Source organism: Ursus maritimus, unplaced genomic scaffold, assembly GCF_017311325.1.
Source record: "Ursus maritimus isolate PB19 unplaced genomic scaffold, ASM1731132v1 scaffold_9, whole genome shotgun sequence".
Taxonomy (NCBI): Eukaryota; Metazoa; Chordata; class Mammalia; order Carnivora; family Ursidae; genus Ursus; species Ursus maritimus.
The window spans coordinates 18,542,867-18,569,786 of NW_024427107.1; the positions used below are offsets into that span (position 1 = coordinate 18,542,867).

Here is a 26,920-nt window from a genome sequence, read left to right on the forward strand (position 1 = left end):
CTGAGTCTTCTCCAGTGAAGATATGAGGGTCCTTTTCCAGTAGGCCATAACTGACATACTAATTTATGATCTTATAAATCTTGGTATGCAACTATAGGAAACATAGGAAGTGCAGGAGAAATGTTATCTTGTCCTAGGAGGACCTTGGAGTATTTGTATTTCCCTATTTTTTCAACAGGTGTTAGAAGAGATTAGGAATCTGATAATACATCCATGGCATGTAAGTCAAAATAGAACCCAGATTTCTTCTTTCCTAGTCCAGTTACTATGAAATACATAATAGGTGATAAAATTAAATCTCTCATATTGGTATCATTTTAATGGGAAAGTGAGAAGATAATCTACCCTCTCAAAACACTACTGCCATCACCTCCTCCCGACCTCCTAAAAATTAACATCCCAGAGAAATAGCCCTACAGTGCAAAGGCTAGCTTAAAAAAATCATGCATATTACTCTAAAACTTTCTATTTTCATTTAACCTATTTTTCACATTCCTCAAGGTCAATATGTGCCCGTAACTCATTCTTTGTACTAGCTTCATTATATTCCATACTATAGACCTATCTTGATTTCTATCTTGATTTTTCCAATGGACTTACTGATGGACTTTCAGTTCTCAGTTTTTTTAATCCCTGCATCAGTGCTGCAATAAGCATTGTAATGCATGTTAATTTTTTGGACAGATGATTTCTATGAATAGGATTGATTTGTGCAAAGGTGCAAGGATCTTAACTCTTAATAGATTCTGCTGGATTATTTTCTGAGTTAGCAGCAATTTCACATTTCCTTCAGCACTGTGAGCTGGTTTCCTCCACAGCTCCTCACCAACATTAATGAAACTTCAAAAAATTGAAAATTTTCAATCTTCTATGTGAAGAATGGCATTTCATTGCTTTAATTTGCATTTTTCTGTGAGTGAAATATACTGTTTTGTGTATGTTGGCTCTTTGTATGCTCTTTCTGTGAATGGCCCTCTAGGATAAAATAAAGTTATATTCTTCCTCACACCATGTACAAAGAAAATTCCATATAGATTAAAGGTCCAAAGACAGCAAAGTCAGAAGGAAAAGGAAAACAACAACAACAACAAATATTGTATAACTGAGTGGAAGAGCTACTAGACATTTTAAACAAGATAAAAAATGCAACAAAGGTGGAAGAATTAAGGTAAAGTTGAATTTATAACCATTGCAATTGTTAATATTGTCTTTTGCCTGACAAAAAAGTCAAAAGACAAATGATTGTATCATATATATGACATGCTTTATCAAAGGATTAACATCCCTGATATCTGGTTCTCTCAAAAATGGATACAAAATAGGCAAAAGGGGAAACAAAAAGCAGTGATATTTTTTCCACCCTATCTCTGAAGATTCTGGTGTTTAAAATGTAGATGAAGTACATATTTACATCAGATTATTGAATAGGAGGTGTATTTCCTCCTATACAAGATTCTCCCATCTCCATCTGTTCTCTGCCTATACAGTCTGTTGGCATTTGGGTCTGATTTCCTCCGGTGGGGTATTGCCTTCGGTAAGCCTCACATGCCTACTAATCACATCTTAAGTTTCCTTTTGACAGTTCCCTCCAGCTCCCCTTGCAGCTCTGCAGCCAACTCACAACAGCTCAACTGCCTCTTAAAGCAGATAGCTAATATTCAGAAAGCTCTGTGTACAAGGCAAGGAGCCCTACTGAGCACCATTCACAATTTCAGATGTAGCCTACAATGGAAGAATCACATCCAGTTCTGTAGTTTAGAAATTGAGTTTAGGAAAGGCACCTGTCTAGCTTTATTTTATAGCAGAATTTAAAGCACTTCCTTGTATGTCAGTGTAGACGAGGAACACCTGAGATAGTTCATGAGCAAGTACTCTGCAAAGTCTAAGGTACTAAATAGTAACTTACTGGGCTAGATTTTCCTTTAAAACTGCAGTTAAAAATAATCTGTGATTAGCAGAAGCATCATATGCCCTTGCTCCTTATCCCCTACTGGGAGACAACACGTTTCTCACTAGCTGCCATTTGCTATAAAAACTGCTTCCAGGATATCAGCATCATTCAAAGTGCTGCCTTGAATGACATCCTCAAAAAGACCTCTCTGCCTTAATAGTTTTTCCTGAGTAGGTAGCACTTTGTGCTACTTCTCCTTTACAACAATCACTGTTCTAATTTATGTCTGCCACTTGGACTTAAGTGTAAACTCAATGAAAGCAAGAACTACATTTCTTGTGGGATGCTTAGCACAGTGTTAGGTGTATAGCAGACAATCAACAAATGTTTGTTAATTAAATGAAAGTCACAGTATTTTATATCATGCCTGCTGTAAGAATCTAATTGTTACTGTTTGTTCACTTATACATTGTCTATCTCCCTTGAAATGAAAATATGGGCTTCACAAGAATAGGGGCTTTGCTTCCTTTATTCCTAGCCCTTTATATTCTTAACATCTGGAAATTGGGACATATAGGTGCTCAATGAGAATTTGATAAATGAATATAGGTCTCAGTATATGCTATTTTTGGCTGACTTAATGGAACTTTGAGATCACCACTTTCCATTTTCAAAGCTCCATGATTGACTATTGTGAGCACTCCCCATTTCTACATACAGTAGCCCTCCCACCCCTCTCCATGGTTTCAGTTACCTGCAGTCAACTGGTCTAGAAGCAGATAATCCTCCTGACAAATCATCAAAAAGGTCAGTAATATTCTAATGCTGCTTTCACAATGCCTAGGTCTTTGACCCCACTTCAAGTTATCACATAGGCGTTTTATCTCACAACACAAGAAAGGTGATTACAGTACATAGTATTTTAGGAGAGACCACACTCACCTAACTTGTCACAGTGCACTATATATAATTGCTCTGTTATTGTTCACCTCTTATTGTGCCTAACGTAAATTTAACTTTATCATAGGTGTGTATGTATATAAAGGGTTCAGCACTATCTGTAGTTTCAGGCCTCCACTGGGGGCTTTGGAACATACACAGGTAAGGTGGACTCTGCATTTAAGTTATCTATAGGTCTATTTAATATCACTGCATTATATTATAAAACATACACAAAAATTAAAGAATGAGAAAATGTTAGAGATCTGTTAGACCTTTTTTTTTCCCCTGGGTGACAAAGTTACCCAGACTTACAAGGCAATCAGCCACAAAACTAGCTGCAAAGCTAATCTTTTTCAATACTCTTTAAGCAAAAGCCTGTGTTTGAAAGCAGAAGTCTCTTTAATCAAGGTTCTAGAATGTATGAGAGGGGCAAAGAAAAATGATTTGCTGGTCCCTGAAAAGTTGTTTTTATTCAGACATTCTTTTTCTTCTAGTTTTCATGTTGAAGTTACTGGTGAGGGAGATAATCAAACATCCATAGATCAGAAGTGAGGTTTACTCAAAAAGTGAGAAGTTCAAAGGTACTGAAAAGTCAAATAAAAATTAGGGATGTGGAATTTTATCAGACAGTGGAGTAGCAGCAGAAAATGTATGCAGACAAACTTTCCTCTTAACCCATGCCCCATAGAGACAAAATGAAATAACCCTTAATGTTCTTTGGCAAGTCAGAAGACATTTAGCCTGGACTAGGTTCTGATTATCACTATTATGGAAGCTTTGAAAAGAAATTGATGGTGTAGGAAACTGCTAGCAAATATTTTTCCTGAATGTCTTCAAGATATGATGGGCCATTTCAGTCTAGGAAAAATATATGTAATGGGGGAAAGATCTAAAAGCATAATGGATTCTCCCTCTAGTCATTTAATATGCATTTTCTGACTCATTGTATTAACTTTTGAATGAAAATCGAAATACAAATTTAGTCATAGTTTGGTACGGAGACCACAGAATTTGTTTGAAAATCTACTTAAACACACACAACAGCATGATGCTGGTTGTGCCTGGTATTATTCTAACCTGCAAAGTTTTAAACCTGTGCCTGTGTTTTCTAGTTTCCCTGATATCTATGTGACACTCAGCAAGGCAGCTGCTTTGGCCATTTAATGCTTTGTTAGAATACCCAGCAATCTCATTTTTGCTCAAAACTTTAAAAAATGAGCATGTTTGTTTTTCTTTTCAGTCATTAGTTTGGCATTGAGTGCTATATTATTAAATTTACTGACTCCTGATTCTTATTTGCAATGCTTCTGGAACAGTTTTGGCATAAAAGAAGCTGAAATCCTTGCTATAGTGTTGACTTTGCAGGGGCGGGGGTGTTACAGATGTTAAAATTTTTTTTCTCTGAACAGGAAATGTCATACTTCATGTAGAATTAGTTAATGTAAGGAGAAAAATTTCACCTCTAACACTGTCCCTTGGTCATAATAATCACTTAATATTTTACAGTATTTCCCTCCACCAGATAGCTAACCATATCATTTGAAAGAAATCAAACTTGAGCTGTTAATACAGTTGTATATCCTGTTTTCTCAGCATTTCATATTGTATCTTGAGCACTAAAATATCAGGCATTTATAATGCGCACAGATACCATAAAAGTAACCCTTCTTGTATTGTTGAACATAGATGTAGCTTTCCAGATTTTGATAAAATTGGTGATAAACATCTTTCCATATACTCCAAGTCTTTAGCTTATGTTAGAGTTTATGTGTGTTCTGCACTTTACATATATTAATTTAGTATTAGTTCAATTTTACAGAGGGGAAAACTGAAGCAGAGAGAGATTAAGTAACTATAGGGTCACAGGGTAAGCGGAAAAGCTGGGATGCTAACTCAGGCAATTTGAGGATTGAGCTTGTGTTACTGATCTTTATGCTATATGGACTGTCTAATCACCTAGGTAAACATAACCCTAGGAGGTCATCAACATTAGACCTGGAAGTAATAGACCACCTCATTGAACCCTGGACACTACAGAAAGTAAGGCCTAGAAAGATTAAGTGACAAAGTCAAAAGCCTAGTAGCAGATCTAGAATTTTCACCTTGACTCCTCATCCTGTAGTCCAAAAACTTGCTATTCCAAGGGTGGTCCATGAACCATAGCATCAACCCTGCCTGGGAGCTTGTTAGAAATACAGAAGTGCAGAATCTCAGGTCCTACCCTCAACCCTCCTGAAGCAGAATCTGCAGGTTAACAAGATGCCCTGGTGATTCATTTGCACATTAAAGTTTGAGAAGCTCTGGCAATACACTGTAAACTTGATAGATCCTTGGTACTTCAATGGAAAATCTGCATGTAAACTGCTAGTATTTCCACAGCACAGAAAAGTCATTTTTCAGTTAAAGCTTTTATTAGGTTGAAGTGTATGAAACTGCAGTTATTTTAAATAAAATGTCTAGTACTGGCAACTTAGTGTGGCTCAACTTCTGTGGGTGGAAGGATAACGATAATAAAACAGGTATCAGCAGTTTGGGTAGAGATTGGACTGGAGGAAGAAGTAGAAGAGGTTCTTTATCCCCAAAGAATATATAGGTTAGTCAGAAACAAAACACAATTCAACAGACAATTACATTGCAAAGTGACAAGTGCTACAGAAGAGCATTCTGAGAGCTCTGGAAGATGTTAAGTGATGTTCTGGAAAATAAACACGGAGGAAGAAAATTATTTGCTTCTATTAGTGACAAAAAAGGCAGACATGAAAGCCTTAGACAAAGTATTAAATGGGCATCCTTATAAGCTTCTCAGAACCTGATTAAAACCAACTGGTTAAGAATATAAGGTGCTCCACAAAGTTTGGGAATTATGAATTGCCACTTGAACTAAGAAAACTAAGGACTATGTTGCCCTTAATGGTCATAGCAGATAATGAGTTTACAGGTCTTACCATTTACGGTGTACTATTTTCATGGGCCCCACTTTGGCCATTTCCCTTTTTTGAAGTTAACAGTTTTAGGTTGGGTGAAATGAAGAACTGGCTTCCACTGTACTATAAATGAACAATCTTAGGAGTAATACTTAAAGACCCAATGTGTTTACCAGAAGCTGTGAATAAACTATAAACGAGTGGTATGTGTAAATATAAAAAAACCTTTGTTAAATATTTTCCATTCTCAAGTCCTTCTTTTAGGTATTTGCAATCTTGCTGTTCTAGAAATGAGACTGCTATACAGATTTTGCATCTTTACAGTGGTTGGTTTAGAAGTAATTTGGGGGGGGGAGTTGGTTGAATTGGTAATAATTCCACTTTACCATTTAACGATTTTCTTATGGGGTTCCCTTTTTTAGAAAGAACTAACCTACCAGTTGCTGGGCCCACGGTGAGGTATTGATCCTGCAGTTAAATGTTCTCTATATTTCATTAAAGGACAAAACAGATGCTTTCTCACATACCAAAAAAAAAAAAAAAAAAAAAAGTCAAGATGGTGGCAAGTCATTTGACATGTCCAGTTTTCTTGAGAAACTATTGTTTTCAAGATTGGAAAATGTGTGTCTAACCATGGGACCTTCCTCTTGCTATTTCTCAGTTGATCCTCATCTCCCCCACTTCTTCCAAAACTCCTTAACTCAAATCTTTCTAAGACTTTAAGCCTTTCTCACAGGGACCAGTTGATTTCTCAATTTCCATCTGGTTATTTACGGATTTTACTAAAACTTGACTACTGCCATGGGAAGCATGCTGGGCTACACAGAAGAAATGCTCTAAGTGATGTGATGAGCACTGGCTGTTATATGCAACTGATGAATTATTGAACACTACATCTAAAACTATTGATGTACTATATGTTGACTAACTGAATTTAAATTTTAAAGGAAAAAAAATGCTGTAAGTCTGAGGACACTTTGAACCACACATTGCTCTATTTGATCAATTCTATCTGTTCAAATTTTTATTGTTAGCTTAATTCGAAGGAAGCCTCCTGTGTTCTCCAGGGCCATTTGGATTCTGTGGTACCTGGAATTTATATGGGGATCTGAATGGGGTAACTGAGCATAGGAATTGCAAACTTATATTCTTTTTGCATCAAGACATCTAAGGAGTTAGAAAAAGATGAGCTAAGAGAGGAAAACATGGACAATAAAATTCTGAGATAAGTCAGAAGGCCTTTGATTAATAAAAACTATTAAAGGACTACTGAAGATGTTAAACTCAACATGAACTGATGACATAGGAGTCCTCTATAATTTCAGGTGAGTTCATAGGTTTTTTTCTTAGCGGATAAAATAATGACAACGAGGCAAGGATCACTTCTCTAAATTTGGTAAAAAGGTAATGGCTAATGAACATTTTGACCAGCTGGTGCCCATTCTGTGAACTATGCAGGAAACAGCAGCTTGGTCTCTGATCTCTTCCCTAAAACAATACTGTTCAAAGCAATTTTAGGAGCCTGAGTAAAATATCTGAGACCAAATTTGGGTAATCATTTGAGCGACACCTGAAATGCATTGAGCAGGGAGAAAATGACACAAGGGTGGGATATATCGCACATAGGTACATACAGGTGGCAGGTCTCAAGATCTCCACTCCCACCCTGCAGGCCTGAGGGGCAAATGGCTTCCTTTTCTCACTACCATCTTCATCGTTATGAAATCTAATCTGGCAAAACTGCCTGCAAATGTCAGCTGCTTTATTCCTAATTTATTAGTTTCCTTCATTGTCTGCCTTCTGCATCCTATCCCCATCCATCTAAACTTTTACCGAATATGCCAAATACTATTTGGGGACTGGGAGAATACAAAAAAGAATAAGATCTAGGACTTGACTCTCAACTTGCTTGTAAAACAACTTCTTTCCTTGAAAAGCAAAGATAGAACATCCACAAAAAGCTATTAATACCCAACAGTCTGTGGTGATTGTAAGAAAGGACAGCTAGAGTACTATAGGATCATGGAGTGGGGAGCAATCACAGCTGTTGGTGGGATCAGGGAACTCCTGCCTGAGCAGTAATGTTTGAACTAGCTCATGAAAGGCAGGCAGGCTCTAGAGAGGGAGAGGGAGGAATTCCCCAGAAATGTATGCCATGGAGACAAAGGCACAGAGGAAGTGGTAGAGGGGATTTTGGGGGATGTTTTGCAATTAAAGAAAAAGGAAATAGAGGGTTATTTGTAGGGGAGGAGCAGAAAAAAAGAGTAACCAGTCCCCTCAATAGCTCAGCTCCAGCCATGTCAACTTGTTGCTTATTCTTCACCTGGGTTCTCAAACTTAAAGCTTACATTACATGGAAGGCTTGTTAAAAACCTATATTGCTAAGTACACGCCTGGAGTTCCTTAAGGGAAAGGGGTTTGGGGAGGAGCCTGTGTAGCCTGAGAATCTGCATTTTTTTTAAAAGTTCCCAGGTGATGCTGATGCTACTGGTCCCTGTCCAGAGACATGGCCAACAAGCTCCCATCCCACTTGCTGTTTCTTCTGCCCGGAAATTTCTATTCTCAGATATTCACATGGCTCCTGGTCTCAGTTTATTCTTCTCATCTTTTCTCCTGACTCTCTCTGCTCCGTCTGTGCTGTATTTTCATAATCCTTATTATATCTTAACAATATGGTGGTTTTTTTTGTCATACCATTAAAATGTAAATCCCACGAGGGACAGTTTTATTCACTAGTGCCTAAAGCAGTGCCATAATGCCTAGCACCGAAATTTCTGTGTTTCTAGGCTTTAAAACAGTATTGGGCACATGGTAGGCACTCAAATAGTGTTGATTTGCACCAAAAAATAAAATACCTAGGAATAAGTTTGAGATAAAAGACCTGTACTCTGAAAACTAAGACACTGAAGAAACAAAAGACAACACGAACAAATGGAAAGATATTCTATGCTCATGAGCTGGAAAAATATTGTTAAAGTGTCTATACTACCCAAAGCAATCTACAGATTCAATGCAATCCCTATCAACACAGCAACAACACTTTTCACAGAACTAGAATACTAAAGTTTGTAGAACCACAAAGACCCCAAATAGCCAATGCAATCTTGAACAAAACGAGATACCACGATGTCAGTTTTCAAGGTATGGTACAGATCTATAGTAATCAAAACAGTATGGAACTGGCACAAATACAGACACAAGATCAACGGAGCAAAAGAGAACACAGAAATAAACCTACACTTATATGGTCAATTAGTCTATGACAAAGGAGGAAAGAATATGCATACTGGGAAAAAGACAGTGTCTTCAAACGGTACTGGGAAAACTGATTATCTACATGTAGAAGAATGAAATGGACCACTTTTTTATATACAAAAATAAACTTAAAAAATGGATTACAGACCTAAATGTGAGACCTGAAACCATAAAAATCCTAGAAGAAAATATAAGCAGTGATTTCTTTGATAACAACCGTAGCAATATTTTTCCAGATATGTTTAAGGCAAGGGAAACAAAAGCAAAAATAAACTATTAGAACTACACCAAAATGAAGAGCTTAGCACAGCAAAGGAAACACAAAAAGAAAAGGCAACCTAATGAATGGAAGAAACTTGCACAGGATAATTCTGATTACATATTTTAGATAGTAACCCACTAAGAATACAACTTACCCCCCCCCCAAAAAGCCAAAACCAAAGACAGAAAGTATGCAATAATCTGATCAAAAATAGGCAGAGAAACTGAATATACATTTTTCCAAAGATGACATACAGGCGACCAACACACATGAAAAGATGCTCAACATCACTTAACAGGGAAATGCAGATCAAAACCATAGTGAGATATCCCCTAATACCTATCAGATTGTCTAAAAATCAAAAAGATAAGTGTTGGTGAGAATGGGGAGAAAAGGGAGCCCTCATGCACTGCTGGTGAGAATGTAGATTGGTGCAGCCACTATTGAGGTTTCCCAAAAGTTAACAGAAATACAAGATCCAGTAATTCTACTAGAGATCTACTCAAAGACAATGAACACACTGATTTGAAAAGATATATTCACCCCTATGTTTATTACAACATTACTTACAATAGGTAAGATACGGAAACAACCCAAGTGTCTACCAATAGATGAATAAAGATGATGTGGTAATCTCTCTCTCTCTCTCTCTCTCTCTCTCTCACACACACACACACACACACGCACACGAATATTACTCAGTTGTAAAAAAGGGAGGAGATCCTGCCTTTACAACAACATGGATAGACCTAAAGTTTATTATGCTAAGTGAAATAAGTTAAAGACTATATGATTTCACTTACATGTGGAATCTAAAGAAGAAAACCAACAAACAGAAACGGACTCAAATACAGATGACACATTGATGGCTGCCAGAGCAGAGAGGGGTAGGGGAAAGGGAATGTGTCAAAGGGAGTGGTAGATACAGGCTTCTGGTTATGGAATGAATAAGTCACAGGGATGACAGGAACAGCATACGGTAATAGTCAACAATATTGTAATAGCATTGTATGGTGACAGATGGTAGTTACACTTGTGGTGAACATAAGGTATACACTTGCCAAATCACTACGTTGTACACCTGAAACTAATGTAACCATCAACTACACTTTAGGGGGAAAATAGTGTTGACTGAATAAAGGAGATATTGTCTTGGAAAGACAAGAAGTGAGCTAGAGAGGATGGAAGCCAAGATAACTCAGGCGATATACTACATTGTCTCCATCTCAAAGATGCACATCTTTGCTCTTATTAGTGAAAGGTTTGGGGTCAGGGGTAGGAGGAAGGGAGGGTGAGGTAGAGTAAGAGCTTTAAGTAACTGCAGAGTTTCAGAACATTTGCTGTGAAGGCCAACCAGGTTCTAAGGGAATAAACCCCCTCATTTAGGGCAGAGGAAACCAGTCAGGCTATACTTCTCTCAGAAATGCAGAAGTAGTTTTTCTAGCTGATATTATATTAAGAGGATTTTCTACTTGTCACTTGCAGTCATTCCCTTTTACTGCCACACAGAGGGCTGAAAACTCCTATAGGGGAATCCAGTTCTTCCTGTGTCCTCCTTTTCTGCCCTGTAAATCAAGGGCATAGAATAATGTTTTCAGCAACAAGTTTCTTACTCCAAACATCTTGCTACACAGGGTTGTCCCAAATGCCTCTAACCTTCCATATGTTTAGCAATTTTGATGACAAATATATTGCTACCACATCATACACACATGACATACCTTCCATGGAAACATGATTGATATGGTTGGGATCCTATTATAGCCTATCTTACTACAAACCTTATATCTTCATTATATTCACAAAAATCAAAACTTAGACATTTAGAGGATTCATGAATTAGTCCAATTAAGAGGAAAATCTAAAAGATAGATGGGGGATGTGAAAATATGGCAAATAAGGTCACGTGTACCGGTGGTCACAGATTCTTTAAGTGCAAAAATAAGCTCACCTGCTGATAAAATGTGTGATACCATATTTTCATCATTTAGCAATTGGCAATCTAAGACTGAAATGCTATAAAAATACACAATATGTGTGTTAAAGGTCGAGAAAGAGTAGGAAGAGGATTGTTGACCTAATATAGTTGCATTTCCATTCTCCCCACTCCCCTGCCCCAGTTTATATCACTGGATTAAGATCTAAGCCCTCAGGCCTCAGAGGGGAGGGGGTGGGGGAATGGGATAGACTGGTGATGGGTAGTAAGGAGGGCACGTATTGCATGGTGCACTGGATGTTATACGCAACTAATGAATCATCTAACTTTACATCGGAAACCGGGGATGTACTGTATGGTGACTAATATAATAAAAAAACATTAAAAAATAATAAATAAAAGAAAAAAAAAGATCTAAGCCCTCAGGGTTGGAGGTAAGGTGGGTGGGGGAAAGAATAATTGGGTGATGGGTATTAAGGAAGGCACTTGATGTAATGAGCACTGGCTGTTAAATGCAGTTGATGATCACTAAGTTCTATTCCTGGAACTAATACAGTATGTTAACTAAACTGAATTTAAAAAATTAAAAAAAAAATCTAAGCCCTCAAGAGGCAGAGACTCTGCTGCTCTCTACTTTGGAGATTCCTAACCCTGCTTGGAATATAGAATTGAAGGTAAGGCATCATTGGTACTGCTGGTACTTGGTAAGTGTGGTGGGATGAGGGAAGATAGAAGGACTGGAAATATGGAAGAGGGCATGGTACCTCCAGTCCTTAGGGAACTGACAGGAGGAGAGAAAAGGGAGGCCCATTCATTTGGCTAAGATGAACTGAAGACATTTTAACAGACCTTTTAGTTTCCCAGGAAGATGAAAGGTAATCAATTTTATAATAGGTCATCTACATGACAGCCTTTCCAACTAATATTAGACATAATAATTTACTTAACACCTATATTATATTCCAACTTGCTAAATACTTATTCTGTAGGATGTTAACATTAGAGGAAGCTGGGTGAACAGTATATGGGAATCCTCTGTACTATAAATCTAAAATTTAAGCTTATTTTAAGAAAACAAAACTGAAAGATCATCTTTTATCAGGTCCTCTAACTACTATGACTTCAAAGGACCAGGACTTTAAAAAAAATAAAAAATAAAAAAGCAACAGCAGCAGCAGCAGCCAGTTAGCTTCTTGTCTCTTCCGACACCTAACTCCATTTCTTACCTATAGTCTTACTCTTATTCCTACCACTTGGCATAAAATATGGCCATATTCCCTTATCTTAAGTAGTAAAAGCAAGTAAAAAAATCCTTTCAACTATTTATCAATTCTCCACTCTCACTTCATGGATAAGCTTCTTGAAATTATGGTCTACACTCACTGCTAACGTCCTCACATCCCATTTGTTCAACCTACCACGTTCAGGATTTCCCTCACCATTACACCAAAAGCACCTCTGATGAGAATACAATTGAGGTGTTGAATGGCCAAGCGAATGGATATCACTTTGCCATATTTAAGGTGACTGGCCTCACCTTTCTTGGATATTATGCTCCTGGGTTTCTTTCTAGGACTTTCTACTAGTTTCTTTGGCTCTCCCCTCCCCCCATCGTTCTATCTTGGTTTTGTCTCTTTATTCTTCATGTAATGAGTGTTTCCTAGATGCTCCATCCTACACTCAATGGTTTTAATACACTATATATCAGTTATTGGAATCTATTCCACAGTCTAGATATCTTTTGAGCTTCAGAGCCATCTCTCCAGTTAGGTACTTTATAGACCCCTCAATCTATACAGAGCTGAAGAAGTACTTACCCTCTCTGCAAAGAGCTCAGTCCTGTTAATTCTAAGAATCATTTTACAATATTTCCTCTTCCATCTCCTCTTCGGTTACCCAATTGTGAAAATTCTACCTATTAAGTATTTCTTTAATTGGCTCCCTCCTTTCCCTTTGATTGTTACTGCCAGAAGCCAGACTCTACCATGTATTATCACGAACCCTATACTATCCCAGTCTTTTGCCTCCAATTATTAGTCTTCAAGTCTTCCCTTCTCAATGATGGGAGAGGGAACTTTCTTGATGGGGGAGGTGGGGGGGAATCATCTAGATTCTCTTTGTAAAATTCTTGATTAGCACCCAGTCACCCTTGGGAGAAACCAGAACTCCATGTTATGGGACATAAAGTAGTTCATGACCTTGAAGGCTTACCTCACCTCTCCTACTAAGAAATGCCCTTTATTTTGGTCATGATTGCTGATTTTCTAGATTTGACCAGGTTCTCACTTGTAGTTCTTTGCACAGGCAATATATTCCCTGTGTTTGGACAGCTTTCACCTAATTTCTATTTGTTCTTTATGCCTGAGATGAGGGTCGTGTTCTTGGAGTCCCAAACATTCGAAAGAAAAATGTAAAATACCTTGCATATTTAATAATTCACTCAGATTCCTGTCTTTTAAAGACTCCTCTCACAACCAAGAAGCCTTTTTTGACCTTTCAAAAGTCTAGACTAAGTGATCCTCTCCTGCACTCGCTCGGCACCAAGAGTTTTGTTTGTGGGCACAGTGATCCCGGAGTTGGAATTGTTTACTTAGCAGAGTTTCTCATTACATTATGCACATGGACTGCTCTTTCTATCTGTAGTCCCAGACATGCTACAAATATTTATAGAAATGAAACTAAATCCTCCCTCATTAAACACTTCTCAGCTTTGCCAAATCATTTTACTTCATCCCCAATAACCCTAGGGAATAGGAAAGAGTAAGAGTTCTGGATTCACCAGTGTTGTTAACTCCAAGGAATGCTTCAAACTCAGCTGACCTGGGTTTTAGTCTTACTCTGCCACCAGCTCTGCAAATCTTGCCTTTTTGGAGTTCTTCTTCCTCGTGTATTAAATAAAGGGACCAAGATCTAATTTTGTTGTCTTTCTTTTCTGATGCTAGGTCTTAAACACCATTTACAGAATAAAAATGCACATTTTGAATCTGTGTGAGGTACACAATTCTAAAAGCCCATTTGGATGGATTGCTTCTATAGGAGAATGAAGTACAAGGGAAAATGGATCATTAAATATCATTAAATATCAGAGTGACCACGAGAGAAGCTGCTAGTTATTTCCTAGTGTGTTCCGCCAGCCATACCTACCAGCCCCAGCCATTATTTTATAGCCTCCTATGCAGCTAAATCCATCTAGCCAACTCTGGCCAGGAGGGAGTGATGGCAAAGAACTGTTCTCTTAAAAGAGAGTGACCAACACTTTCTGCTCACTGGACTGCAAGAGCTAGAAGACTCACTGAAACAGATTTGGGAGTTGAGTGTTGGGCATGGCAGAGAGACAAGACAGAGCCCAGTTCTCTGGCACTACCAACTATACCTGAGATTTCTACATGAGAAAAGTTTCTTTTTCAAAAAATTGAAATTTGGGGTGATAGAAGAGAAAAAAAAAAAAACCAACAAACCCATAGCCCAACAGTATCTTTGGTAACATAGACACTAATATTTTATTATTTTCAAAGTACACGGGGAAGATGGTAATTTTGTTGAAGCCACTTTGAAGTTTGTTTGAACCTTTAATAAAATAATTTATGAAATTGATTACACTACCCAGAACAAGCCACCTGAAAGCTTTGTATTCTACATTCCACTTTATCATAAAGAAGCAAATGCCCAGAGGCAGACTGGGAAGGTATTTGTTTAGCAAAGCAAATTCTTTTTTTTCTTTTTAAAGATTTTATTTATTTATTCGACAGAGATAGAGACAGCCAGCGAGAGAGGGAACACAAGCAGGGGGAGTGGGAGAGGAAGAAGCAGGCTCATAGCGGAGGAGCCTGATGTGGGGCTCCATCCCACAACGCCAGGATCACGCCCTGAGCTGAAGGCAGACGCTTAACCGCTGTGCCACCCAGGCGCCCCAGCAAAGCAAATTCTTATCCTATAAGCCAGTTATCTACTGAGAGATCATAATGAAGACAAGAACGGGTCACAAGATGACTTTATTTTCTGATCGGCAGTTCCATTTACACAGACAGAAAAACTTACGCTTTTGTAGCTTTCACAATATAAGGTTATAGAACAATAGCATCCTTCACTGCTTTTCAGGGAGTGGAAATGATTATGCTTACAGTATTACCCAAAATGTACCCTGGTGCCATAAAATAAAGGCTCCATTATCACATTGGGCTCCAAGAAGAAGTGGCCCAGAAGCACATGAAACACTCTTCTTCCTACTAGCTCAGTGGCAGAGGGAATGCTGATCTCCATGGAGTACTGCCTGCCTGGGAGTTCAGGTCAGAAGAGGAGAGACTTACAGCACTACATGCTTTTACCAAGCAAAGCAGGAGGCCTCAACACACAGAACAGACTGCAGAGAATAAAGCTTTTGGAATAAACAGCTGATAATCAGCACTTAGGATTTGCACTTTGAGCTAGTGCATAAGGAAAACTTAAGTTATTCTCCCATTAATAAGGGCCAAGAGCTCAAAAAAAAAAAAAAAACTTACAGAGAACACCGAAGAACTATTCTATAAACCACACACTGACTTGTGAATAAGCTCAAAAACCAACCCTAGAACCCACTGTACATCTTTAATAATTCTCTTATGCCCCAAGTCTATAGCTCACACATTCCAATCTATCATTCATGATCTGAGATGGCTCATTCTCGTTTTAGGCCCTTATGATGAACGGGGCCTGCCTGTTTTTGTTAAAGATGAAACAATGCTGAAGCTCTCTTTCTCTGGACTATAGAGGAGTCTCAAGGCTGAGGAAGGGTGAAATAGAGACAGGAGAACCAGGGAGTCTGATTATAGAGGACTTAAAAGCCAGGCAGAGGATTCTGGATTTGATGTAGTTAGCAACAGGGAGCCAAAGTAGATCTTTGAGCAAGGGAGTAACACAAAGTCTTATTTTAGAAAGATCATCAAAATGAGGATGGACTGGAGAAACATAGATCAGTTAGTTAGGAGAAAGTTACCTTATTTTGGGCTAAGATAAAGAAATCCAGACTTTGGTGGCTATTGCAAGGGAGAGGAGAGGACAAGTAGGGTATTTTCTACAGGATTTTAGTAAGGAAATAAATTTGAGCTCTGGAAATGCATAAGAGGGTAGCTGAAAACTTGAAATAAAGCTTTATTAAAGAAGCAAAAACAGTGAATAAGAAGGCTAAATCCATGATTTACCATCTAAATCAGGACTCTGCTCAGATTGAAACGGGGTATTGCCAGTTACTAGGCCAGAACAGCAGGTGCAAACAGAGCCAGTCTTGGGCAAATAGGGATTTCTGGTCATCCTACCTGAAAGGAGTTTTAACTACCACCATAGAAGATAACTCAGATTCACATGGCCACCTTGAGCTCTAGAACTCTAGCTCTAGGTTTCTAAGAGTTAAAGACATTAAAAAGAAGCCACCATTGGAAGATGAAAATAAAAAGCTGCTGTTGAGAGACAGAGGAAGAGCCAGAGAGGTAAGATGGAAAACAAATATGATGTCCCTGAAGTTCAAGCTTTTCTGAGTCACTGTATTTCTTATAGTCTTCTACTTTTCAATAGGTCACATCCTGATGTGGGGTCTCTTTGCTTATAGGATTTCAAGGACCAAACTGCCTTCTTAAAAAACAAACCTTATTTCCTTCAAGTGTAATTCCTGAATCTCCATATCCCCTTTTCCAGGGAGGACTAGTGAACCAAGGTGGGGCAGGGGTCGGGGGATGGTGTTGGGGGCAACAGGCTTGGGGATGGGAGTGTGGGTACAGCACAGACACGGACTAATCAGCATCCACCAGTTGGCTAGTGGGCTATAACCAGCCCTGCACATATGTACCTATGGTCAAAGGACAAAGAGTCTTTGCAGTTGCTCCCTGAAAGAGGGGGAAATAACCACACAGACAGGAAAGGAGTCTTCATCGTCTGCAGGGCTGAGTGCGGAAGGAGTGTGCGAGGTCTCAGCAGGCAGGTCCGATACCAGTGGGCTTAAGTCCAACAAGCAACCCTGGTGGCAGGAAGTACGTTCTCTCGCCTCCCCAGCTGAGCTATAGCAGGGTTGGGTGACCAGAATAGGCAAGGCCTGGAATAGATTTCTACTCCTCCCTTCTTGGTTCAGAGCACACTTATCAATCCCCATAGTCTGTTTATTCCATACAACATTTATACTTTGTCTACTAATGTTATGTGTGGGGCTATTTACTAAACCAAGCTATCAGACGTCGTAGACTCTGTTGGTCAAAGTTCCTGGCACAGAGCAATATTACTTATTGAATGAATGAAGGCACATACCCACGGCCACTTTCTGTGCTACTCTGTTTGTCGTGGCAATCTAAAATTCCTCATCTTCCACTTTCTATCCCGTAGGTTGTCGGCCTGCTTTATCTAATGAGGATTTAACATCAGTGACTCATCACCTTGATAAGGGAACCACAATTAGACTTCCAATTTTATCTACATAATCCACTTCTTTATTATCCTGAAACCATCAGTTCCCCAAACAAGATTAAACCTTCAGTTTTCCTTAAGAGCAATTATCTTCTGTATCTAAACCAGTGACAGAATGAAATAGTTTGTCCAGTCAAGCAAAGGGCGTTAGAATGTCGACTGTGCCCTTATAGTGACCTTGGGCTAGTTAGCTCTGAACTTGGGTTACCCAGTCGTACTTCATTTAGCTTATCTGTAAAATGGGGATACCCAAACTGCATGTTATTGGTAAGTATTTTTAGAGATGTTCAAGTATTGGGAAGTATTAGTAATTACTCAACAGGTGGTAAGGTAAGTGCCAAGAACCTTACAATAACCTGCTACTTGCATTTAATTCTCACAAAACTTTAAAGATTTTAATATTACCTCCATTATTCCAGATAAGGAAACAGGGTCAGAGAAGTTATGGAGCTTGCCCCAGGTAACACAGCTACTAATTGTGGCAAAGTAGAGATTGAAACCCAGGCAGTTGAACTTCCCTAATTTTAAACATCATGCTCATTGGCAAGAAGAGAACTATCTCAAAGAAAAAAAAAATATCGTACCCATTTTGATTTGTCAGCGTTTCCAGCATTTATTGCTTCATGGTGTTAGATCATTTATCACACATACAAAAAAACCCCTCTAATTTCTTATGATTCAGAAGATCCTTATGCTTTTGCCTCCAATATATCACAGTATAACAACGAAGTTTCCAGGAATTCACGGAAAGAGAACAGTGCTATTTGCTTGTGCAGGAGTCTCTCACTCACCTTTGTTTGACTTGCATTTATAATCCCTGAAGCCCTCTGACAGTACCAATATTTGACGTTTTTCTAGGCTTCATTCCTTTGTGTATTTTTAAATTTCTCTTGTAAAGGTCATTTAATACAGCTATCCAAAAAGGTATTAACTGTTTTCCGATTTTCCTGGTCTAATTTCCTAAGATGCTTAAGTTTGCCATTTACTAAGCATCTCTTATACAATTGGCATGATACAACTGTTGCTTGTTTATGTAGGAAGAGGACTGAGCTCATTGGCTGCTCTCAGGAAGCATGCTGATTGGCCCAGAGTATTCTTCTTATTCATGTGGAGAGTCCTACGAATGAGAATCACTTAAGAAATGGGGCTGCTCCATAATTAACAAAACCTAAACCTGTTACTTAAAGGAGAAAAAGTGAGGTGGTTTAGAATTTTAACCTTGAATGGGCAATAAAGGTCACACTAAGTAACTACGCCACCACATGATGCCATCAGGTTCTTATGCACTGAAGGGCTAGACTTGCAGAAAGTCGTTCCTGAGTGAAGCAAAGAAATCCCAAACATAAGCAGCATTTCTGTCTTCGGCGGTGAGAGAATGGCCGATCTAGTAAAACGAAGTCAAAAATCCCCCATTTCTAGTGGGAGTGTGCTCAGACACTCCTGGTTTTAAAGAAGCTCCAGGCTTCTACAGTTTTGGACAGGTAAGGCGATCTTCAGTTTCCTCAAATGTTTCAGCTTTTTTCTCCAACTTTCAGACATCTGGTAACTTATACATTTGGGGCTAACTTATTATGTAGCAGCCAAAGGGAAAACAGCAATTAATGCTTCCACTGCAAAACAGAAAAAGTAGTGCAGCTTCCTCCAGAAAAGCTCCAGTTGCAGCAAATTCTAGAAGAAAGTCCCTGCCATGGGCTGTGTTTCCTCTAAGTGGTGCTTAGGAAAGTGTACGCACCTGCTTAGCTGAAGCGGGTCTGCTAAACTTGGTCATCGTCGAGTACCATGCACTGAAATAATTAAGAACAGTCACAGCTGAGTGGGGGAGTGCAGGCCTATGTCACATGGCTGCATCTGAACCTGTGATCTATGATTATCATATGGCCTGACATCAGCCAAGAGAATCCGTAAACTCCACAGCAGGGCCTATACCAGTCATTAAACCTGGCTCCCTCGCCCAGATCTCCAAAGGCAATGACGAATGACAGGATGTGAAGCCTGGACCTTGTGTGTTTAGGAGACTGAAAAGCAGCCCTTCAGATGTTCACTCCTTTCTCTTTCTCCTGGGAATAGCAGGGTGGAAAAATTGGGATTGTATGACCATCTATAGCCCTATCTCCACCAATGCCTCCACCCCCATCCTGTAGCCCCCAAAACCGAGGACCGTTTTTTTGTTGTTGTTTTTTTAAACTTTCCTTTGCAAGCACCGTATTCAGGAGGAACGGTAAAGGCAGGGCCTATATTCTTTAAGAGACAAAGGGAAACATTTCTTTTTTCAGGGTCATACTTCTGAGTTCTCCTTGACACGATTTCTTACCTAGTAAGAACAACTTTACCTCAACACCCTGCATACTACCTGGTCACAACCCACATCTAGGTAAAAGTTTTCCTCAACTGGTAGTTACGGAAAGAAAGATTAAAGATGCTGATTTTCCTCCTCTGTAAAAAGCAATTGAATTAGACGAGCTATTTAAGGTTCTTCCTGCTTTAAAACGCAGTAATGCCATACTTTTCAGATTCAGAGAATGACCCCCTGCAAATCTGAGCAAAGCACATGGTCTGTAGTCCACAGCAAGCCTGTGGGGGTAAGACGTGCATAGTCCTACACGGCTTCATACGCAGTCCTGTGCCTCCTTATGAAAGGCAAACACGAAGTATCCTAACCTACAGACATGGGGCGACAGGGAACGGTTTTTCCCTTTTACATTCTTCCCTTCAGAAAAATACCCGTAATTTTACTGTTGGCTACTTTTATTCTGCTTGAGTTGGCTCATTTGCATTGCTCGGATTTGAAAGTATTTCTAATAACTACTATGTAGACTAACAAGCACACACAAAAATCACAGTCCGTTCTTAAGTCATCACTGGTGAGTTTCAACCACCTCTGCCTAGGATTCTGAAGGAGCAGCTCTAGCTTTCAGGTCATGATTCATGTGGCACAACAGCATCCTTCCTACACTGATCTCTACCAAGGCAAATATTGTACGTACTGTCCACGGCTCCTCCAAAGACAGAATCCCATTCAACACAGGTCCACAGTGAAGGCTGGCACACTACAGAAAGTGTGAAAAGCTAGACTTGGGACCACCACATTCTCTCCGGGAGCTCAACCCAAGAGCGGGGAACGGCACACACGTTTCACTTTAGGTGACAGGAAAGTGTACAGATTCACACAGAAACCACAGATGAGGAAAAAAGCGAGGCATGCTCAGGGGCAAACCAGCCCCCTCATCCAACTAAAAGCCACGTAGGGAATGAAAGTCGCTCTACTCACCCAGCGTAGCGGTTGTTATAAAGGTGGCCGTGCCCTAGTTGCAGAATCTTCAAAAAAAGCAGGCAAAGAGGCAGAAAAGCAGCTGTCCGAGTCCTGGGCTTCCCGGGGAACTGCATAGTGTTGCAATGAGAGGAGCTGAAAGTTCCTTACAGCAGTCACCCGAGGCTGGAGGTGGCTCACAGTGCCCCCTCCACACGCGCAAGCGTTCTCTGGGAGGGGGTGGGGGCAAAGGCTTGGGAGCGAGTAAAATGTGACACTTCTTTCCAGCCACAGGGGGAAAAAAAAGTTTAAGCAGCCGAAGAAGGGAAGTTGCTATTAAGACTTGGTCTTGGGACGAGAAGCTGCAGCACACACAGCCCAGCCCAGCAGCTGAGCCCGATCCTTAATCAGGCTCCCCTAAAAGGGGCTGGGCCTCCCCTGTGCTGACTCATGGCTGGGGTTCACTGGGTGCTGCTTCCTTTGGGTAACTTCTGGTTTTTTTTGTTTGTCTCTTGCTTTACGACTTCAGGCCCCTAACTTTCTTGGACAACCTTTCTCCTTTTATTACCTTCTACAGCACAGGACCCTATCCTAAATGCAAATGATTTACTTGAGGATGAGCTAAACATGTACACATACGTAGAACATTCTGGGCTTAAGGTTCTCACGTACCATAACACATTTCTATATGGATCCCACATACTGAAATGCATGGTGAATAGCCTTAATGAGCATATGTGCAAGGGTAAGGTCAGGCCCCCGAATCTGCACAGCCAGGCTTGGGCCCAGCTCCTACCTGCACGAAGAAGGGGCAGCCACTTCCCTGGGCTTCTGGGAGTTCTCTGTATCCATTCCACGTCAGCAGCACCCAGACCCGCTGCGTTTTCCGAGGTTCTTATAAGGAACAGGAGGCTTCCACGTGCTTTACTACCTTCACTCACATTTGGAATCATTTAGGAAGCCAGACCATTTAAATCAGAATTCCTAGGGGTGGGATCGGTGCTTTAAAAGGCTCCTCAGGTGATTCCAATGTTCAGCCACCATGCTGGTCTAGAGCGGGGCTTCTCAAATTTTAATATGCGTAGAAATCAAATCACCTGTGGATCTTGTTAAGCTGCCCCTTCTGATGCAGTCGTTTGGGGCTGCGGCCCGAGATTCAGCATTTCTAACAAGCTTCCAGGTGATGCTCATGCTGCTGGTGTTTCAGTCACACCTTGAGTAGCAAGTCTTTAAGAATGAGGTCTGCTTTGTCTCCTCTCTCTTAAAACTAGGGGGGAATAAAAAACCTTGGAGCAAACCATCTCCTTGTTTTTTCCATGTTGGTGATGAAGATGGCGGTTTTTTTCATCCACTCTCTCCTATCCAGATATATCAGAAAACCCATCTTGGGGGATATACTTTGCTCTAGTAAATAAGAATGGTGTTATCTAGGGTGACTCCTATTTTGCCCCATGCCAAGGCCTGCTCTTACTCTGGGAAAGAGTGGGAGCCAGCATCTCTCTACACACACACACTTTTCAAATTTCCTGAAGAGTTATAGCCAAGGATTCTGTACCCTCCAATATTATGGCCAGAACACTGGTTAGAAGAGAAAGTACCATATCTTTCCCCAGGTTCTCTACCTGGGTTGTTGAACTAAAGTCATAGGGGTTTGGTTTATAACAGAGCTGAAATGATTTTCAGTTAAAATGATTCTCTAAAGCTTTCTTGACTACCCCCGGGTTAGTTTAATCTCTTCTTTGTGTCCTCCTCTCTAATACCAGTACGTTGTCTACTGAAGGGCACAGCACATTGAATTTGAGTATTTGTCTGGTTCCCTCTCAAGGCTGTCTTCTCCTCGAGTGTAGAACAGTATCCTTTTCATCTCTATGTCTCCTAGAGGGAACACAGTGCTTGCTGAAGCAATGATCAGCCATGTTTGCTGAGTGAACAATGAACCTGAGAAGGGGTCTATACAACATATATTCTGTGACTTCTGTATCCAGACAGAGGAAAGGATGGAAGCTCTAGAGCAGTGGAAGGTCTCAGGTCTCCTGGTTTTGTTTCTTGTTTATGTTGTTGTTTTCTTCCTTCATGACTTTATGGCCTGGTGTTCCAGTCTCTGTAAAGCGGTGAGGCTGCTCTGCAAGGCACAGCGATGTTTCTGGAGGCCGTTTTTGACGAGGCCAAGAAAGCCAATGGAACAATGAGTGAACTGTTGAAATAAGAGGTTACTGTGTAAATAAAACACTTCATGTCTTTGCATTTCATTATGTCGGAACAAGGTATAAATCTGTCATATTATATCACAACATTAAACTAGGAATGTTCAGTCTCTGACTAGGAATTAAGTTCACCCTCAAATCATTCTGAAGGATTGGATCCAGGGAGCACGTTCAGCAAAGGCTCTCCAGACTCTGAGACCAGGGTAATCATTTCCTGGACCATCAAAAATGCAAGAGACCCTGGAGACATCCTATAGCCTTCCTCAAAATTCCAGATCAAAGAGAAGTTCTCAAACAATGGAAGTCATTCCTAGCAATCTCCCTCTGGTTTTCTAAGGACCAGGTTATCTGATCAAACTTCTCCTGGAGTAGATAAGCCCCCATAAAATGAGTGATAAATGGAGTCCATTTAGTACGTGGGAGGAGAAGAGAATGGTTTTACAGATGGATTCAAAGATAAAAGTCCCATTTTTTAAGGCACTGAGAAGGAGTGAATTATTAAACCAGTTGGAGATTTAGAGATGGAAAGATGAGAATTTCTGTTTATTGACTATGGCTTTGTTATATTTTCGTTGAAATGTGAACTTTTTAAAAAAAATTATTATTACCCTGCAGAGACACAAAAGGAAACTATAATTGGGAAAGGAAAATGTCATTCTTGATTTGGGTCCATTGTTAATAAATAGATAATTTTTTATTTAAGTATAGTTGACATACAATATTGTATTAGTTTCAGATGTATAATATAGGGATTCAACATTTATATACATTATGAAATGATCACCACAATTAGTCTAGTTACCATCGGTCACCATACAAAGCTAATATGATATTATTGACTATATTCCCTCTGTTGTACATTACGTCCCTGTGACTTACTTATTTTATAACTAGAAGTTTGTACCTCTTGATCCCCTTCACCTATTTCACTCCCCCTCCCTCCACCACCAAATCCTCCTCTCCGCCAGAAACCATCTGTCTGTTCTGTGTATCTGTGTCTGGTTTTGTTTGTTTGTTTTGTATTTTAGATTCTACATGTAAGTGAAATCATACAGCATTTGTCTTTCTCTGTCTGACTTATTTCACTAAGCATAATACCCTCTAGTTCATTGATGTTGTCACAAATGGCAAGATTTCATTAGTTTTTATGCTCAAGTTATTACTGTTGGATATACATCCACATCTTCTTTATTCATTCATCTATCAATGGACACCTTGGTTGCTTCCATATCATGGCTATTGTAAATAATGCTACAATGAACTTAGGGGTGCACATACCTTTTCAACTTAGTGTTTTTATGTTCTTTTCTTTTTTTTTATTATTTTAAAAATTTTAACTCCAGTATAGTTAACCTACAGTGTTATGTTAGTTTCAGGTGTACAATATAGTGATTCAACAATTCTATACAAATTACTCAGTGCTCATCATGATAAGTATAATTTTTTTTTAATCTCCATCCCCTACTCCCCACCCCCCCCCATCCACCTCCCCTCTGTTTCTTGGTCTGTCTCTCTCTTTTTTTCCTTTGCTTGTTTGTTTTGTTTCTTAAATTCCACATATGAGTGATATCATATGGTATTTGTCTTTCTCTGACTGACTTACTTCACTTAGCATTGTACTCTCTAGCTCTATCCATGTTGTTGCAAATGGCAAGATTTCATTCCTTTTTAATGGCTCAATAATATTTATATATATATGTATATCACATCTTCTTTATCCATTCATCTATTGATGGGCCCTCGGGGTGCTTCCATGGTTTGGCTGTTGTATATAATGCTGCAATAAACATAGGGGTACAAATATCCCTCTGAATTGGTGTTTTTGTATTTTGGGGGTATCTACCTAGCAGTGCAATTACTGGATCATAGAGTAGTTCTATTTTTAATTTTTTGAAGAAACTCCATACTGTTTTCCAAATTGGTAGCTGTACCAGTTTACATTCCCGCCAACAGTATGAGTATCCACTTTTCTCCACATCCTTGCCAACACTTGTTATTTCTTCCTTTTTGATAATAGCCATTCTGACGGGTATAAGGTGACATCTCATTGTGGTTTTGATTTGCATTTTTCTCATGCTTAATGATGGTAAGAATCTTTTCATGTGCCTGTTGGTAATCTATATGTCTTCTTTGGAGAAATGTCTATTCAATCTTCTGCCCATTCTTAAATTGGATTCTTTAGGGTTTTGTTATTGAATTGTTGATTAGATAATTTTTAATGTCCCTTCCAGATCTGAAATTCTATGATGTTGTAGGGAAAGACTGTGCAAAACCTTTTCTTGAGTATATAAATGAGAGCCATGTAGATTTATTTTAGTAAAGATATCTGGAGGAGAAGATAAATGGGTACGGCTGGGCTTTGCAGTACAGACAACCCTCCCGTTGCAGTTCCATGGTCATTCCTCAATGTCTTTTTTTTTTTTTTTAGATTTTTTTTTTTATTATTATTTATTCGACAGAGATAGAGACAGCCAGCGAGAGAGGGAACACAAGCAGGGGGAGTGGGAGAGGAAGAAGCAGGCTCATAGCAGAAGAGCCTGATGTGGGGCTCGATCCCATCACGCCGGGATCACGCCCTGAGCCGAAGGCAGATGCCCAACCACTGTGCCACCCAGGCGCCCCCCTCATTGTCTTATTAACATAGACCTATTGCTTGTCAGGCCTCTTTTATGGCCTTTTGCTGTTGTTCCAACATGTGAGGAATTAGCAAATGTGATGTTAGGTTGCTGCTTTATGCAGTCTTGGCAATTCTATGAGGAATGTTCTGAAGCTTCCTTTAACAATGCGTTACTAATGATTCCCTCCCAACTGTCTTTTTCAGCACTATCAGCCACCTCTTCCTGACCCTATATTTTTAATCTTTTTCTTGTCAACTCTCCATATTTCTCCCATCCTTAAATGGAAGCTATCTTTCTTCTTTCTTTTTTCAGGCTTCTCAAAAGCACACTATTGAACCCTGACAATATGCTTTCCATCCCTACCACCCCAATGAAACTGTCTCTTAAAGATCCATGATTATTTCTAAGTGGGCAGCCCTTGTCACTCTGTGTACATTTGCTAAGGCTATTTTTCACCCCCTGTTTGAAGCTCATCTTTCTGTGACTGGGGACATTGTTTCTCCTATTCCTTTCTTTCCTAGGTTTCCTTCCCTATTTTTGACTGCTTACAAAGTTGATGTTTCATGGGCTGTTGGCCTTTTCCTCTTCCTGATGTACTGTGGACAGAAATGGGCTGGAACAATTTTGTGGATGAGACTGCCTTGAGCTGGGTCTGGAAGGGAAGGAAAGATTTGGCTGGATTGAGATAGGAAGGCTGGAGAAAGGTGGCCATTATTATCAAGAAAACATTGTAAACAAATATAAAGGATGTGATCCCTGAATTTGTGACACTTGGTGCTGGCAGAGGGGCTGGGCAGATAAATAAACATAGAGTTACACTTGGTGGTTGAATTAATTATATGCAAACAAGTCAGAGATGCTGTGATAGAACGTTAAGGAGGAGAGATTACATGTACAGGGTGTTCTGAGGAAGTGGACATTTAAAGCAAATATGAGAAGGAGCCAGCTATAGCAAGAAAAGGGTGGTGGTGGGAGTGAGGGTGGGGACAAGACCATTGTAGACACAAGGTATAGCTTAGACAAAGAAGTCCTGTTCAGAAATTACTGTCCTTCTTTATGTCAAGACAGGATAAAGAGGGACATTCAGGGTCCTCGGTTTGGCATTCAAGGCCCATGAGAACATTTCCATTTTTAATCTTCTTCAATATTTCCTGAATACTCTGTATTATCTTTTTCCTTCCTCTGGGTTGGTTTATGTTTCTTTGATAATAATGG

At 39.6% G+C, this 26,920-nt stretch overlaps 1 protein-coding gene across 1 annotated transcript in view; it reads right to left on the reverse strand.

Annotated features, from left to right (window-relative positions):
• LOC103681273 (carboxypeptidase A6) overlaps nt 1-21,387 on the reverse strand; it is a 284,439-nt gene extending 263,052 nt beyond the window's left edge. Inside the window, exon 1 of the mRNA XM_040625646.1 lies at nt 20,905-21,387. Within this exon, the coding sequence (XP_040481580.1) occupies nt 20,905-21,020 (116 nt within the window). The 5' untranslated portion in view covers nt 21,021-21,387. The remainder of the gene's footprint in view (nt 1-20,904) is intronic.
• Between the last annotated feature and the right edge of the window lie 5,533 nt (nt 21,388-26,920).